The 15,438-nt window shown below is 48.9% G+C and overlaps 1 protein-coding gene across 1 annotated transcript; it reads right to left on the minus strand.

The window, feature by feature from the left end:
- Nucleotides 1–7,561: 7,561 nt before the first annotated feature.
- Nucleotides 7,562–11,222, minus strand: APLNR (apelin receptor). Its single transcript, XM_036862381.1, has one exon. The coding sequence runs from the start codon at nucleotides 10,941–10,943 to the stop codon at nucleotides 9,792–9,794; it is 1,152 nt and encodes a 383-aa protein (XP_036718276.1). The 5' UTR covers nucleotides 10,944–11,222; the 3' UTR covers nucleotides 7,562–9,791.
- Between the last annotated feature and the right edge of the window lie 4,216 nt (nucleotides 11,223–15,438).

Here is a 15,438-nt window from a genome sequence, read left to right on the forward strand (position 1 = left end):
AATTAGGATTCAGACAAGACCTAACTGTGCTCTTGAAAGCATGGCAGCAGAGACTCTGACCGCAGCCCAGCTGGTGCACATGTCCTAAGTAGAATCACTGGTACCTCTTCCTGCCCCACACAGAGACCCCGACACACTGTCCTCCTTGGCTGGGCTGAGCTTGGGGGAGGGTAGCTGCAGGCTGGACTTGCTAGTGCAAAAAAAAAGTGGACAGCAGAAACACAACTGACATGGTTATGAAGAAAACAAGTTGGTTAAGTCCTCACTGACACAGTTGAACATATCAATACTACATTTGATTGCCTGTCTCCTCTGACATTCATCTGTCAATGGACACTTAGGTTGCTTCCATATCTTGGCTATTATAAATAACGCTTTTATAAACATTGGGTGCGTGTATCTTTTTGAATTAGTGTTTTTCTTTTTAATATATACCTAGGAGTGGAATTGCTGGGTCATAGGGTAGTTCTATTTTTAGTTTTTTGAGAAACCTCCATACTGTTTTCCACAGTGGTGGCACCAATTTACATTCCCACCAACAGGCTACAAGGGTTCCCTTTTCTCCACATCCTCGCCAACATTTGTTATTTGTTTTCTTTTTGATGATGGTCATTCTGACAGGTGTGAGGTGATATCTCATTGTGGTTTTGATGTGCATTTCCCTGATGATTAGCAATGTTGAGCATCTTTTCATGTGCCTGTTGGCCATCTTCATTTCCTCTTTGGAGAAATATCTATTCAGTTCTTCTACCCATTGTTTAATTGGGTTGTCTTTTTTTTTTTTTTTTGATGTTGAGTTGTATGAGTTGTTTATATATGTTGGATATTGACCCCTTATCAGTCATATCATTTGCAAACATCTTCTCTCATTCAGTAGATTGTCTTTTCATTTTGTCAATGGTTTCCTTTGTTGTGCAAAAGCTTTTAAGTTTAATTAGGTCCCATTTGTTTATTTTTACTTTTGTTTCCTCTGCTTTAGGAGCCAGAGCCAAAAAAATATTGCTGTGACTTATGTAAAAGAGCATCCTGCCTATGTTTTCCTCTGGAAGTTTTGTAGTATCCGGTCTTACATTTAGGTCTTTAATCCATTTTGAGTTTATTTTTGTATATGGTGTTAGGGAATGTTCTAATTTCATTCTTTTACATGTAGTTGTTCAGTTTTCCCAGCACTACTTATTGAAGAGACTGTCTTTTCTCCACTGTATATTCTTTCCTCCTTTGTTGTAGATTAATTGACCATAAGAGTCTGGGTTTATTTCTGGACTCTCTATCCTGTTCCATTGATCTATGTGTCTGTTTTTTGTGCCAGTACCATACTGTTTTGATTACTGAATCTTTGTAGTATAGTCTGAAGTCAGGGAGCATGACTCCTCCAGCTATGTTCTTCTTTCTCAAGATTGGTTTGGCTATTTGGGGTTTTTTGTGTCTCCATATAAATTTTTTAATTATTTGTTCTAGTTCAGTGAAAAATACCATTGGTATTTTGATAGGGATTGCATTGAATCTGTAGGTTGCCTTGGGTAGTACGGTCATTTTAACAATATTAATTCTTCCAACCCAAAAACACAATATACCTTTCCATCTGTTTGTGTCATCTTCAATTTCTTTCACCAGTATCTTATAGTTTTCAGAGTACAGGTCTTTTACTTCCTTAGGTAGGTTTATTCCTAGGTTTGTTTGTGTTTTTTTTTTAATGTGATGATAAATGGGATTGTTTCTCTTGTTTCTCTTTCTGATAGTTCATTGTTAGTGTATAGAAATGCAACAGATTTCTTTATATTAATTTTGTATCCTGCTACTTCACTGAATTCATTGATGAGCACTAGTAGTTTTCTGGTAGCATCTTTAGGATCTTCTATGTATAGTATCATGTCATCTGCAAACAGTAACAGTTTTACTTCTTTTCCAATTTGCATTCCTTTTATTTCTTTTTCTTCTCTGACTGCTGTAGTTAGGACTTCCAAAACTATGTTGAATAAAAGTGGCCAAGTGAGCATCCTTGTCTTATTCCTGATCTTAGAGGAAATGCTTTCAGCTTTTCACCATTGAGAGTGTTAGTTGTGGGGTTTTCATATATGGCCTTTATTATATTGAGATATATTCTGTCTATGCCCACTTTCTGGAGAGTTTTTATCATAAATGGATGTTGAACTTTAGCAAAAGATTTTTCTGCATCTATTGAGATGATCATGTGGTTTTTATTCTTCTATTTGTTAATGGTGTATCACATTGACTGATTTGCAGATACTGAAAAATCCTTGCATCCCCTGGATAAATCCCATTTGATCATGGTGTATGATCCTGTGTGTGTGTGTGTGTGTGTGTGTGTGTGTGTATGTGTGTGATCCTTTTAATGTATTGTTGAATCCAGTTTGTTAATATTTTATTGAGGATTTTTGCATCTGTGTTCATCAGTGATATTGGCCTGTAATTTTCTTTTTTTGTGATATCTTTGTCTGATTTGGGTATCAGGGTGATGCTGGTCTCATAGAATGAGTTCAGAAGTATTCCTTCCTCTGCAAGTTTTTGGAATAGTTTGAGAAGGATAGGTGTTAACTCTTCTCTAAGGAGTGAAGTGGGTGGTGCATCCTTTTTCCAAAGGGCAAAGGTTGCCTCCATGCTCTTCAATCCTGGCACCTTGGGATAACAGTCCCCAAACTCTGGGTCACTGTTGTCCCTGCTGCTGAAGTCCTTTCTCTGCCAAAGAGACAAGACCCAGCCCACATAGAGTGAAGCCTGGGTCTCTCTCTCTCTCTCTCTCGTCATCAGAGGCCACTTCATCCACATCATACAGGAAGACCTCTTGAATTTATGGACATATTCCAGACCCAGAAAAAGATTGCCAAATCTTCTTGGATGCCCTTAAACCCGGCCCAGATTTTCTCAGGGACCGGAAGAGAAGTTTTCCCTGAGTATTTTTATAGAGGGGGAAGTCCAAGATTTTATTTTCTATTCAATCAGTACATCCCCACCATCATGAGAGTGGATGTCCAGACATAGATTCCCAGAAACCGTTTGACTCAGTGCTGGCTCCAGTTGGCTCAACAATAACTTCCCCCGGAAGCCAGCCAGCGTTACACAGCATCGTCCAGCCGAAGAGGCTTGAAGACATAATTTCCAACACAAACACTGAAATGGGTCACTGCAAAGCTATAACTTGAGTAATTCTGCTTACAAGAATATCAGAAGTGCCTCCCAGGACATGGTCCAAACAGTCCTGTATTCCGACTCTGTGGTTCCTAAGTAGCAGCTCTAAGAGGACCGGGATGGTTTGAGTCAGTGGTTAGTAATCATAGTATTCATCAATCCCAGTGCATCTCCTCTGGCACCGGTATTTAATTCATCTTTCTGGGCTCTTTAAAAAGCAATCAGGGGCTTCCCTGGTGGCGCAGTGGTTGAGAATCTGCCTGCCAATGAAGGGTACACGAGTTTGAGCCCTGGCCCGGGAAGATCCCATATGCCGCGGAGCAACTAGGCCCGTGAGCCACAATTACTGAGCCTGCGCGTCTGGAGCCTGTGCTCCGCAACAAGAGAGGCCGAGATGATGAGAGGCCCGCGTACCGCGATGAAGAGTGGCCCCCACTTCCCGCAACTAGAGAAAGCCCTGGCACAGAAACGAAGACCCAACACAGCCATAAATAAATAAATAAATAAATAAATAAATAAATAAATAAATAAATAAAATAAAAATAAATTTTAAAAAAGCAATCAGTTTGTTTGCTTTAAACAAAAATCAGTTTTCCTCACTTTCCTCCCACACTTTCTTTATCCAGTTGTTTGATCATTTAAGCAAACACCTTTTGAGCACCTGCCACATTGCAGGCACTGGGAATACAAAGACGTGTAAACACAGCGCCTATGATGGGGAAGATGTCCCTAGAGCAGAGGAGACAGGTAAGCACACAGAGTTGTTACAGCGCAGCCAAATCAGGGCTCTTCTAGAAGCAAGTTCCCGGTGCTCAAGGGGCATCAAGTGGAGGAGCAGGGGTCTGGCCGAGTAAGATATTTCAAGCAGATTTGGGGAATCCACTTCTGATTATTCTCTGTCCATGTAAGAAGCAGCCTCAAGTAGGCAAGAGATGAGTCATACAGCTAAATAATAAAGGACAGAGTAACATGGGGTAAGATGCCCGTTGGACACAAATATGTTTTTGACTGATGTCCCCAGGTTTCCAGTTGAATAAGAAAATGAGCCCTGGATGACTGTGAAGGTGGATAGAATGCCGGGCATTGGAGCCCTGTGGCACTGAAGGTGGACCTGTGCGCTCAGCCCGTGCATTAGCCCTCTGTGATGACTCCAGGGAGCACACCGGGAGACGCGTGTTTGCCTGCACGGCATCCTGCGCTTCGCCTGCGACGACGCCTACCACACTTTATTATTCATCGTTGAACTTCAAAAGAGCAGAAAACACTGGTATGTTATTTATCGCTCTAACCTTATCATCCAGCATGTGCCTGGTGTATGGAAATAAAAAGAGATTTGTTTTAAAAAGCACATGGAACAAAATAGCAGACCAGTACTCAAAACTGTCAGGGTCCTCAAAAACAAAGCCCGAGAAACTGTCACAGCCAAGAGGAGCTTAAAGAGACACGATGACAAAATGCAATGAGGTATCCTGGATGGTATCCTAGAACAGGAAAAGGACATTAGGTAAAACGTAAGGAAGTCTGAATAGAGTATGGACTTAGTTAATAGTTATTGTATCAATACTGGTTCATTAATTGTGACAAGCATGTCATGTTAATGCAAGAGGTTAATAATAAAGGAAACTGGATGTGGAATAGATGGGAACTCTCTGTACTAGATGAGCAATTTTTCTGTAAATCTAAAACTCTTCTAAAATAAAAAGTTAACAAAAATATGGCTAATCATCTTCATGCACCTTTGTGCCCTCCCCCTGCCCAGCTGGCCCTCTACCATTGCTCTGACCCTTTCATAGTCTCCATAAAAGACCTTCTCTCTTTGCTAAGTCTGGAGCCATGGAACATGCTCTTGCCTGGCAGTGAGAAGCCCAAGTTCCTTTGCCATCATCCCACTGTATGACTTTGTATAAATCATTTGCCCTCCATGGGCCTTAGTTTACCCATCTATTCAATGGGAAGGTAAGACTAGAAAGCTCTTTCAAGTTGCTCCATGATGACAAAGATGGTGTCTGTCTCCCCTCAGTATCCACAGCTCCTAAGAGAGCCCTAGGCACATAGCAGGCCCTGAATAAAAGTTTGTTGAATGAGTAAATCAATAAACATTGCTTAATATTCTAAATATAAATGGAAACTTCTAAAGTCAGCCCAGCGTCTCCAAATCTCCTTTCTTATAAACTTGATTTTAAGCTCCCTTTGTGTCTTTTGCACATTGCTCATAGGGACTTCATAAGCATTTGAGCAGTAATTGAGAAGAGTAATGGAGAAGGTCAGGACCCTCAAGCTTTGAACTCCCTGGAGTTCAGACACAGTGGTACCAGCTGAGATGGCAGGGACTTCGCATCCAGATCCTGTCATGCTGAGTGTCATCCGGGCTTCGGGGGCTGGTCTCCCCAAGGAATCCACTGGCCCCTTCTCAGCCTCCTTCTCCAGAAGTCCAGCTGAGAGCGCCCAGAACACCCAGCCCCTGTTTAGGAGACCCTGGCAGATCTCTTAGAAGAAGACAGCTCAAGCCCAGGGAGGAGAGAAGCTAGAAGTCACCCAAAAAAATCTCTGCTCCCCCCGCCCCTGCCAAGTGATCTAGAGACCCGGATTTTAGTCCCAGCCTCCAATCTGCTCCCCAGACATACTCGGAGATCTGGGCAAGTTTTTCTCTGTCTCTGCCCAGCTCCCCTCCCGGAGCTGGGGTGGGGTGGGCACAAACAAGGACGAGAGCTCTTTCTAGCTCCTGGGAGGGGCTGCGTTCTCTCCTACCCCTTATCTCTGGGTTTTCCTCTGCACACAGCACTCTCTCCACTCACCACCCACCCTCCACCCTTCAGAGAGCAGGTTCCTGGCATGCTCCTTGTCTCCAGTCCCCGCTGACGCCCTGCCCAGGATCATTCATTGTCTCCACTAGGCCCTCAGAACTCTTTGTACATTCCCTCTCTCAGAACTGACCACGCTCCATTATAACCATTCATCCAACTGTCTGTCTCCACCACCCAACCGGGAGCCCACGACGTCCTGTTCCCCATTTGATCCTGTACCCAGCATGCTGCCTGGCACATCGGTAATAAATAAGGACTCACTGAGTAAACAGATGAGTGAGTGAACAAATGAAGAAATGTGTGTGAACAAACAAAATTATGAAGTGCTCTATAATCTTATAATTTTGGATAACTTACCTCAAATTTCCCTGGAGAGTTGGTGAGGTTCTGTTACAGGATCTGTTTTAAAAAAAAAAAAAAAAATCCAATACCTTGTTGTTACAGTTGTAAATTCCTGCAGGTTTTCCCTGGTGCGTTTCAGAAGAGGGAAAACAAACACAGATACCCCATCCTCCAGCTCCCTCCCTGCCTCCCAATTTCTTCTTCCCACCTACCTCCTCCCTCTCTCCGTCTCTACTCTTTCCTCATTCTCTATCTCTGTTTCTCTTTTGCTGTCTCTGTCTCTATTTCTGTCTTCTCACTGTCTCTCTGTCTCTCTTTTTCTGTTCTCTCTCTGTCTCTCTCTGTCTCTCTCTCTCTCTCATGCATTTTCCACCATTTTCCCTCCCAGCTCCCATCCCCCTTCACTGAGGGCTCTCCACATGTGCCAGGCGTCTTACAGATGAGATCTCACTTTCCATCCCAACCACCTGGCACTGACTCATTTGGACTTTTGGAGAAATTCTGGTTAAGAACGTGGGCTTTGGAGTTGGACAGAGGCAGCTGTCTCCAGGCCTGGTTCTTCCATGTACTCGCTGTGTAACCTTGGTCAAGGTACCTGACCAAACTCTCTGAGTCTCCACTCTCTTATTAGCAAAATGAGGTGAAAATGCCCCTCTCAGAGGGCTGCAATAGTTCAAGGAGAGAATGGTGGTGAAACGTTACTCTCTGTTCTACTATGGCGATTGCTTTGGGGTCATCTGCAAACATCATTAGTACCTGGAGGTCTTTGTGGAAGATGGTGACCACCTGAGGACGGAATGGATGTTCATGTGATAGTGAATGAGTGAATGAATGAATGAGTCAATAGCAGATGATAAATGAATAAAGGGGCAAATGAATGCATGAGTGATAGGTCTACCTCCATGGGAAGAAATGTTGGTATTTCTCCCCTAGACCCGTGCTCTGGGCTCCAGCATGTGTGCCCACCTATTCCACGGCTTTTCAGAGCACAAAAGCTTAGCTGTTCCCTGTCCCTTTATTTCCTCTGTCTTCCCTGTTCTCACTCCCATCCTGTCCCTTCTCTGGTGTCTACTTTCTCCATCTTCTCGCCCCCCATCCCCAGCTTCCTCTCCAGTTTCCCACTCGACTCCTTTTAGGTCCCCTTCTCCCCACTGCTCCCCTCAGCCTATTCGCTCCACTTCCCACCATAACATTTGCAAACTAGGGGTCCCTTCCTCATCCCAAGACACTAGTGTGAGAAAAGGCTTCGGACACAATAGTTACACACACACACAAAAAGATTTATTTGATGAACCGCAGTGACTAACAGGGTCAAAAAATAGCATAGACATTCCAAAGAAGGGGCAAGTGGGGCAGCCGGCAGCCTCCTCCACCATCTGTCCAGGGTCACCGATGGGGCCTCAGGGGGCACCCTCTTCCCTTCTGGGAGCTTCCTCCAGCCTTGACTGGATGCCTTGGGGACAGCCCTGGACTGAGAAAGTGAGTCTGTGGAAGATTCTGGCCTGAGATGGGAAGAATAAGCCGAGATAAGTCCCTTCCCTTCTTCCCCTCCCTCTGCTCCCAGAGCTGGCTCCATCCCATCCAAGGTCAAGATGTCCACTGACATCAAGCTGGGCGCTTCCTGTCTCCATGGCTCATGTCTTGTCCTTCACGTCCAGAGTCCTCCAAGAACAAAACCCGGAATACACACACCCTGCCCTCAGTGCACAAAGGCCCCACAAGCATCTTCATCCTCAAAGCCTCTCTGGCGGAGTGGCTGCCATGCCACCAGTCTTGCCATGACGGCTCCAGTCCCCATTCCCAGCCCCCCAAGAAGCCAAGCGGTCTGATCCTGACGGGAGGTGAGAAAAAAACCCACCCGGTGCTTTCCACCACATGGCAAGCAGGTGTCCCCCTTTAGGAAGAGGGCTACTGACCCTGGAAAAATAAAGAGTGATGAAGGAGATGCTTACAAATTCAAAGCAAGGTTGGCAGGCTTGGGAAAGGGGTCAAGGGAAGCTCCCATTTCCCTCATAGAACTAGGGACAGCGGCACAGGGACCCATGGCACAAGACCTCCCCAAGCTTTGGGCGCCAGCTGCTTTGGGAAGGGATGTTCCTATGGGGAGCCTGGGCACAAACACAGACTTCTCTCTTAAAGCGCGGACCAGCCGTCAGAGCCCCCAAATCCAGTGGGGGTGGACTCATTTTTATTCTAAATTCTTCCCTCAAGGATATTGGGTGAAGAGCAGAGACCTGGAGAGTAGGGGGGGTGAGTTCATCCAAGTGACAAGTGACACAGGCACACCGCTATTCATGTGATGCTCATCCTTGTTTACACATATGTACACACACAAAGCAAGCGCCCCACCCCCACCAAAGTGACCCTTGGCACCCATTCACACCAGTGCCCAAGAAAAACATCCTGGAGATGTCGGGATGGGGTGGAGAGACAGGGAGAGAACTGCAGCTCACGGTTCTGGAGGAGGTTGGAGGGATGAGGATTTGGGGAGGGAACCCACGCAGCAGTTAGACTAAATGCAGACTCCCCCTCTTTCTCCATTTTCCCTTCCCAGCTCCCCATTCATATCATGAAACCAAGGAGCCTGCTGCTTCATCAACCCCATTGCGTTCCAGTCCCCACAGAAAATAGAGGATGCAAAAAAGCGTCTAAGGAAATCTGTAGAAAGCATATCTAGTTGGCATCATGGAGGGGCTGCAGGAAGGGAGGCCCCCTTCATGGACGGCTCTACCTCCAGTGCCTGAAATGACAGCAAACCGCTCCGATTTGGAGGGAGGCTCTGGGGCCTCCAGCTGCAGAGACGGGAGCAGTGATTTTGCTGATACCCAGCCTGCCTCCTGCCCGGCCCATTCCCATTCCCCCATTCCCTCCCCGGGGCACTCAGGGAACAGGACAAAGAGCTTGAACAGGGGCAGTGTTTTGCAAGCATCAGGATTCTTAACCCTTAGGAGCCCTTCAGAACAAAGAAGTAAAAATGGAAAGGAGGGACTGAACGAGGAAGACGAGCTATGGGAGAGGGGGTGCGAGCCAGGAGGTAATGATTCTGAGTGAAAACTGCAGAGAGAAAGGGGGAAACAGAGGGAGGAAGAGGGGCGAGAAACCTAAAAGGAAATGAGGGGGGAGAAAAAAGCTGGAGATCCAAGAAAAATGCTGGGGGGAAATGAACATTTACTGAGCCAGGACACACATCATTTTAGTTTCTCCATTTTCTACATGTAGAGAAACTGAGTCTCAGAGAGTTTAAGAGACTGGGGCAAGGTCAGTCTCACAGAGACTGAGTCGCCGAGCCCGGGTCTGCAGGGCTCAATCTCTCTCCACTAAACCACAAACCTCTGAACCAGAGCAAAGGGAAAAGGGGGACAAGACGCAGGCAGGAGGCAGGGAGCAGGGAAAGGAGTCAAGTGCAAGAGAGAAGGTGCCCCCGGCTACCTGACCTTCAGAGAGCAAGGGCAAAGGCTGGGGCCGGGCAGAGGGCACCAGGCACCCAGGATTCCAGCCCTAGTCAACCACGAGGGTCTCTTGGCTGTAAGGGATGGATTTCTCCTGCGTGGGCTCTCCGCCCTTCCCGCTGCCGGGGCCGGGCCCCTGGCTGTGCCCGGAGGAGTAGCTGGCCGACTTCTCCCCGCTGCTGCTGTGGGAGGCTCCCCCACACCTGCTCTGTCCCCAGCAGAGCACGGAGGCGCAGGCCTGGCGGAAGCGCAGGTCGAAGAAGGCGTAGAGGAAGGGGTTGAGGCAGCTGTTGACGTAGCTGATGCAGGTGCAGTAGGGGAAGACGTTCAGCAGGAAGATGTCGAAGTCACAGGGCCAGTGCAGCAGGCTGCCCAGCATGTAGAGCGTCTTCACCAGGTGGTAGGGCGTCCAGCACAGGGCGAAGGTCACCACCAGCACCACGATGATGCTCAAGAGCCGCCGCCGCTTCCGCAGGCCCTCGATGCGCTCCTTGCGGAAGTGGCCCGCGATGGTCTGGGCGATGAAGAAATAGCAGGTCAGCATGATGGTGAAGGGCACCACGAAGCCCACGGCGGTGGACGAGACGCCCAGGCCCACCTCCCAGGCCCACTCGGAGCTCGGGGTGGCCACCATGGAGTAGTCCATGTAGCACTGCACCCTGGTGCCGTTCTCCACGTGGAGGATGGCGCCGGTGGAGCGGAACACCATGACCGGCACGGCCAGGAGGGCGGCCAGCGCCCACAGGACGGCCGTGGCCGCGGCCCCGCTGACCCGCAGCCTCAGCCGAGCGTTGGCCACTGGCCTCACGATGGCCAGGTAGCGGTCGAAGCTGAGGCCGGTGAGGCAGAAGACGCTGGCGTACATGTTGACGAAGATGAGATAGCTGCTGAGCTTGCAGGCGAAGGCGCCGAAGGGCCAGTCGTAGTCTCGGTACGTGTAGGTGGCCCACAGCGGCAGGGTCACCACGAAAGTCAGGTCGGCCACCGCCAGGCTGGCGATGAAGATGTCAGCCGAGCGCCTCTTCTCGCGGCTGCTCCGAAACACAGTCCAGAGCACCAGGCCGTTGCCCGTGGTGCCCAGCAGGAAGACCAGCATGTAGATGGCAGGGATGAGGGCCCCCGAGGACTTCCAGTCGGCGTACTCACACTCAGACTGGTTGTCTACCCCGTAGTAGTTGTCGAAATCGCCACCTTCCTCCATGCTGGGGAGCGAAGTCGGGCAGGGGGGTCCCGGGGGTACCAGCTCCGTGGCTGTGTCGCGCCAACTCAGCCAGTGCCCTCAGCTGCTGGCTGGAGCCTCGGAGGGCAGGCGGGAAGGGCTGGAGGTGTCCAGAGCCCTTCCTAGCAGCGGGAGGAGCTGCCTCTGGCTCCTCTGGACCCTGAAGGATGCCTCCCTCCTGCCGGCTTCCCTCCACCCCCTCCTGCCCTGCCCCAGCCTCAGCTCAGACACTTCCTCGCGCCCTCCTGAGTCTCTGTCTCCTCCTTGGCTGTCCCTCCCTCCTCCCACCTCCAGACCAGCCCCTCACTTGTGAGTCTTAGGATCTTGAAGTTACAGCCCACTTTTTTTTTTTTTCCTTCTTGTCCCTGGGCAAGTGGACCAAATTGACCCCTGCAGTGCTGGGCAGAATGTTATCTGTGGTTTGCAGCCTACTCTCCTCCTGGCCCAGTTTCTCTCCCTCTGGCTTCCTCTGGTGTTTGGAGAACCCCTCCCCAGTCCTCTGCACCCTCCTGTTCTCACCCCCTCCCAGCCCCTCTAAATGGGGCAAATTATGCAGATTGAAACCCAGCCTGAGCTGGAGCCGGGGAGGGTAGGGGGCGAGGAGGGTGTGAGATTTCGCAGGATGGTCTGAGCCTCTGGCATGCCCTCCTGGTAGGCCGGTCTGTCTCCTCCGTCCTCCACCCTCCCCTCCCGCCCTCCCAGCCCCACCCCGAGCAGACTTCACTCTATCCTTCCCCTCACATTCTCCTCCTTTACACCTCGGCTTTGACCCTCTCTCTGTGGGGATGTTTGTGGTCTATAGACCCAGTTATAGAGGGATTTCTCTACGATTCATAAGCTGTTAGCAGAATGCAGTTTTCGGATGGCACAGGAAGTTTTAGAGGGTCGAGGAGAGAGTCACAGAAGAAAGAATCCTCAGACTAAAGTACCTCTAATCAAGCCATTAAATCTATGGGGAAACTGAGGCTGAACAAGGTAAATGTCTTGCCCAAGTTCACAGGATAAATTTTGTTTTGCTTTTGTTGTTTGTTTTTCTTCTTCTCCAAGCACCTAACTCAGTGCCTGGCAGCTAGTAGGTGGTCACTAAATGGTTGTTGAGTGAATAAGTAAGTGGATGGATGAATTAGGGAGTGAGTGAAAAGAGGAGTCCATATATAGAAGAACGGGTGTTTGAATTACTATGCAGTGAAAACACGGATACATCTCGGTCCCTGAGTTCTTACTGCCGTACATAGACCAGGCAGGGCATGTGGGGGTCAGGAAGTCATAACTGAAGGAAGAGGCAGAAAAAGGGGTAGCCATTGAGCAGATGCTGTGGGCACAATCCCATAGAAACTGACTTGGCCCTGTCTGTTGGCCTCTCCAGGACCTCTGGGCAGGAAGGAGAGAATGATGCACAAGATAAGATTAAAAATATGCCCCCCCCCCCCACCGAGAGTGGAGAAGGCCATCTAAAGCTGGGCAAGAGTGAGACGAAGCAAAATCCGGAGATGAGTCTTGGCCACATTCAAAGCAAAAGGCTTACAGAATTAGAATCTGTTATCTCAAGCAAGAGTTAGTCAGAAAATCTTCTCCAGAGGTCTTAAAACAGGGACCCCAAACTCAAATACTCACAAGGGCCAGGCTAAGAATGTATATGGGTAAAACGAGCAGTTTGAGACAATAGGGAGTGGTGGAGACTGGCAAGAGGAGCACGCGTACCCTATCAAGGGGAAGGCTCCTGGGCTCCAACCTCCGCTTGCCACGCAGAAATGTGGAACCTACCATGACCATGCCTTCTGATTTTTCAACATAATTTCAAATTCTAGATTTTATGAGAAGTTTCCAGATTTGTAAATTTGGGGAATTAGTTCCTTTTTTTTTTTTTTAAATAAGAGGGCAGGACAAGTAAAACATGTCCCCAGGCCCCCAGTTGGTGCTCTTTGAACGGGAGCTTACCCAGAATAGAAGGAGGCAGAAAAACAGGAAGGATAGGCCAGGAGGAAGAAACATAAAATGCAAAGATAGGGAAATGAAAACAAGCACGGCCAAAGCCTCAGAGTGTAATGGGGAGATGCAAGAAAGGAGAGGCAGAGAAAGATAAGGAAGATCCTGAGGATCTCGGATGACCTTTCCCTAAAGGCAACGTGCACATGAGAACATGTTGGTGTTTCTCATGAGGATTAAGTATTGAGCACTTTCTACGTGCTAGACATTCTTCTAAACATTTTCTATTTTATACGTCTTCATGATCTCTTTTAATCAGCAGAACCACTTTAGAAAGTAGGTACCCTCATTCATCTCAATTTACAGGTAAGGAAACTGAGGTACAGGGAGGTGAAGTGACTTGGCCAAGGTCAAATCAGAATTTGAACCAAGGCTGTCTTGAGTCTATGAACTAAACCACTACGTTCCCAAAGAAAAAACTCCAACCCGTTTTAAACTGGGGGATTTGCCATCTGTAGAGATTATAAAAATGTAGGATGGTGCTAGGATACCTGTGGTTTACTTTGAAATAAGCTCTCTTGGGTGAAATTAAAAATAGATTGACTAAAATATGTTCGAGATACTCCCCACTCTTGATTAAACAGAGTATAAGACACTGCCAGGCAATAGTCTGTGCACCTTAGCCTGATCTAGAAACTGCCCTGCGACCAGCTATTCCCAAAGAGGATTTCCAGTTGCCTGATGCCAGGTAGAAAGTTAACAGGACCAGCCTCTGGAATCGTGGCAGTCTGCAACATGGTGGTCCGGGCACCCAATAGGACCCAGAGCTGAGGCTTCCTTGATCTCACAATACACAGGGTAGGAATTGCTTGGGGCCTGCTTGCTCCTGCACGTTTGTCTAACAGAAGACTGTGCAGGTGGCAGAGTGGCTGTCATTATAACCTGACAGCAGGCTTGGGTGAAAATGATTAACCTTCAGCCATGTTAGACTTCTTCAGTGGTTACCTTGACCTATGAAAAGGGACCTAGGTGTCGTGCAGGAATCAGCTCAGGTCAGGTCACAAGAGATGGCCCTTCCAAGATAAAGGCCAAATGGAAGGAGGCTCAAGAGAGAGGAGATATGGGGATATATGTATACATATAGCTGATTCACTTTGTTGTACAGCAGAAACTAACACAACATTGTCAAGCAATTATACTCCAATAAAGACATTAAAAAAGAAAACAAAAGAAAATGCAAAATAAATTTTTTAAATGACCAAAAAAAAAATTCAAGACCTCCAGTGAATCCAGAGCTTCTGTGGTTTTCTCAGAAAGATGTGGGCACTTGTGCCCTTTGCAGTTAGGGACACAGAAGGAGGTGAGCAAGTGAGCCCAGAGTGTCCCCCAAATCGGCCAGCTATTCCTGGCTCCTCCCACTTGAATTCCGAGCCGAACAGGAGCCCAGAGACCCTGTTGGGAGAGGAGACGGATCCATCTCTTTAATCCTCTGGCCTCCAGGCTCTCTGACTCAGAGAAGCACTTAATCTCACCAGAAGAACCAGACTCACTGAGATGGGAGGGAATAGGGAGCCAAGGCTGGGAGGGGGCCATTGACTGGGGCCAGAGAGGGTGGAGTGCTGATAAGGTCTGGCCCCCAGCCGAGAAGCAGCTGGAACCAGATGGCCTGAACGCCCCGCGATGGCAGCCTGAACGGAGCAGGATCTGCCAGCCCTCCTCCTCACCCCACCTGACACCCAAGGCGCCTGGTCACCCAAAACAGAAGATGAAAGTCTAATCAATGGGACCAGTAGCTGAAGGCTGACCTTACGTGCCCCCAGGGCTCAGAAGTTAGCCCTCTCCAGACAGAGAGTACCTGGGCAGAACCTGCTTTTCATTTCGGTCCCCCCTGAACTTGGCACTGGTATATATCTGCTGAGTTAGAACCAAAGGAATGCGCTCAGGAAAAGGATAGAAAAGGTTGGGTCTTCACCGCAGGGCTGCTCTACTACACTAACAAGGGCACCTTTTTGCTGAACTGAGCCAGAATAATCTACCCTGGGCCATCTGGCAAAGCAGCAGCAAGGCCAGACCCTTGGCCAGTGTCCTCACACACCCCACCGGGGTTGGCCGGCCCTGGAGAGGCCGAGCGGGTTTCCCGGGGGACTTGCCCCTCTCCTGGGTGATTTCTTTGGGATACTGTGCCGAGCCTGGCAGACCAGCGCCGCAGACCTGCTGTGGGCCCTTTGAGGAGCGCCCAGACTGCTGGCGGGTCCAGTGGCTCCACAGCCTTCGCCCACCCCACCTCCAGGGCTGTCCCTGGCCTAGAAGGCAGAGAGTGGCTTGGCCCTGCGCCCGGGCCGGGTGTGACCGCGCACACTTGCGGCTCGGGCGGAGCTGCCGGTGAGCAGGCAGGACCTGTGTGCGCCCGGGGTGCGCCTGTGCCCTGGGCGCGGCACTCGGGCACGTAGCGTGTGGTGGGGTCAGGGACCTGCCTCAGCAGCCTCCTCGAGGACAGGAAAGGCGGTTAATTGACTCTCTCTAAGGGCTTGGGATGAGGGGAAAGGCTGAA

The sequence above is a fragment of the Balaenoptera musculus genome, chromosome 8 (assembly GCF_009873245.2).
Source record: "Balaenoptera musculus isolate JJ_BM4_2016_0621 chromosome 8, mBalMus1.pri.v3, whole genome shotgun sequence".
Classification (NCBI taxonomy): Eukaryota; Metazoa; Chordata; class Mammalia; order Artiodactyla; family Balaenopteridae; genus Balaenoptera; species Balaenoptera musculus.

Excerpts from the sequence above, each read along its gene's own strand:
- APLNR (XM_036862381.1), bottom strand. The coding sequence starts at position 10,943 with ATGGAGGAAGGTGGCGATTTCGACAACTACTACGGGGTAGACAACCAG.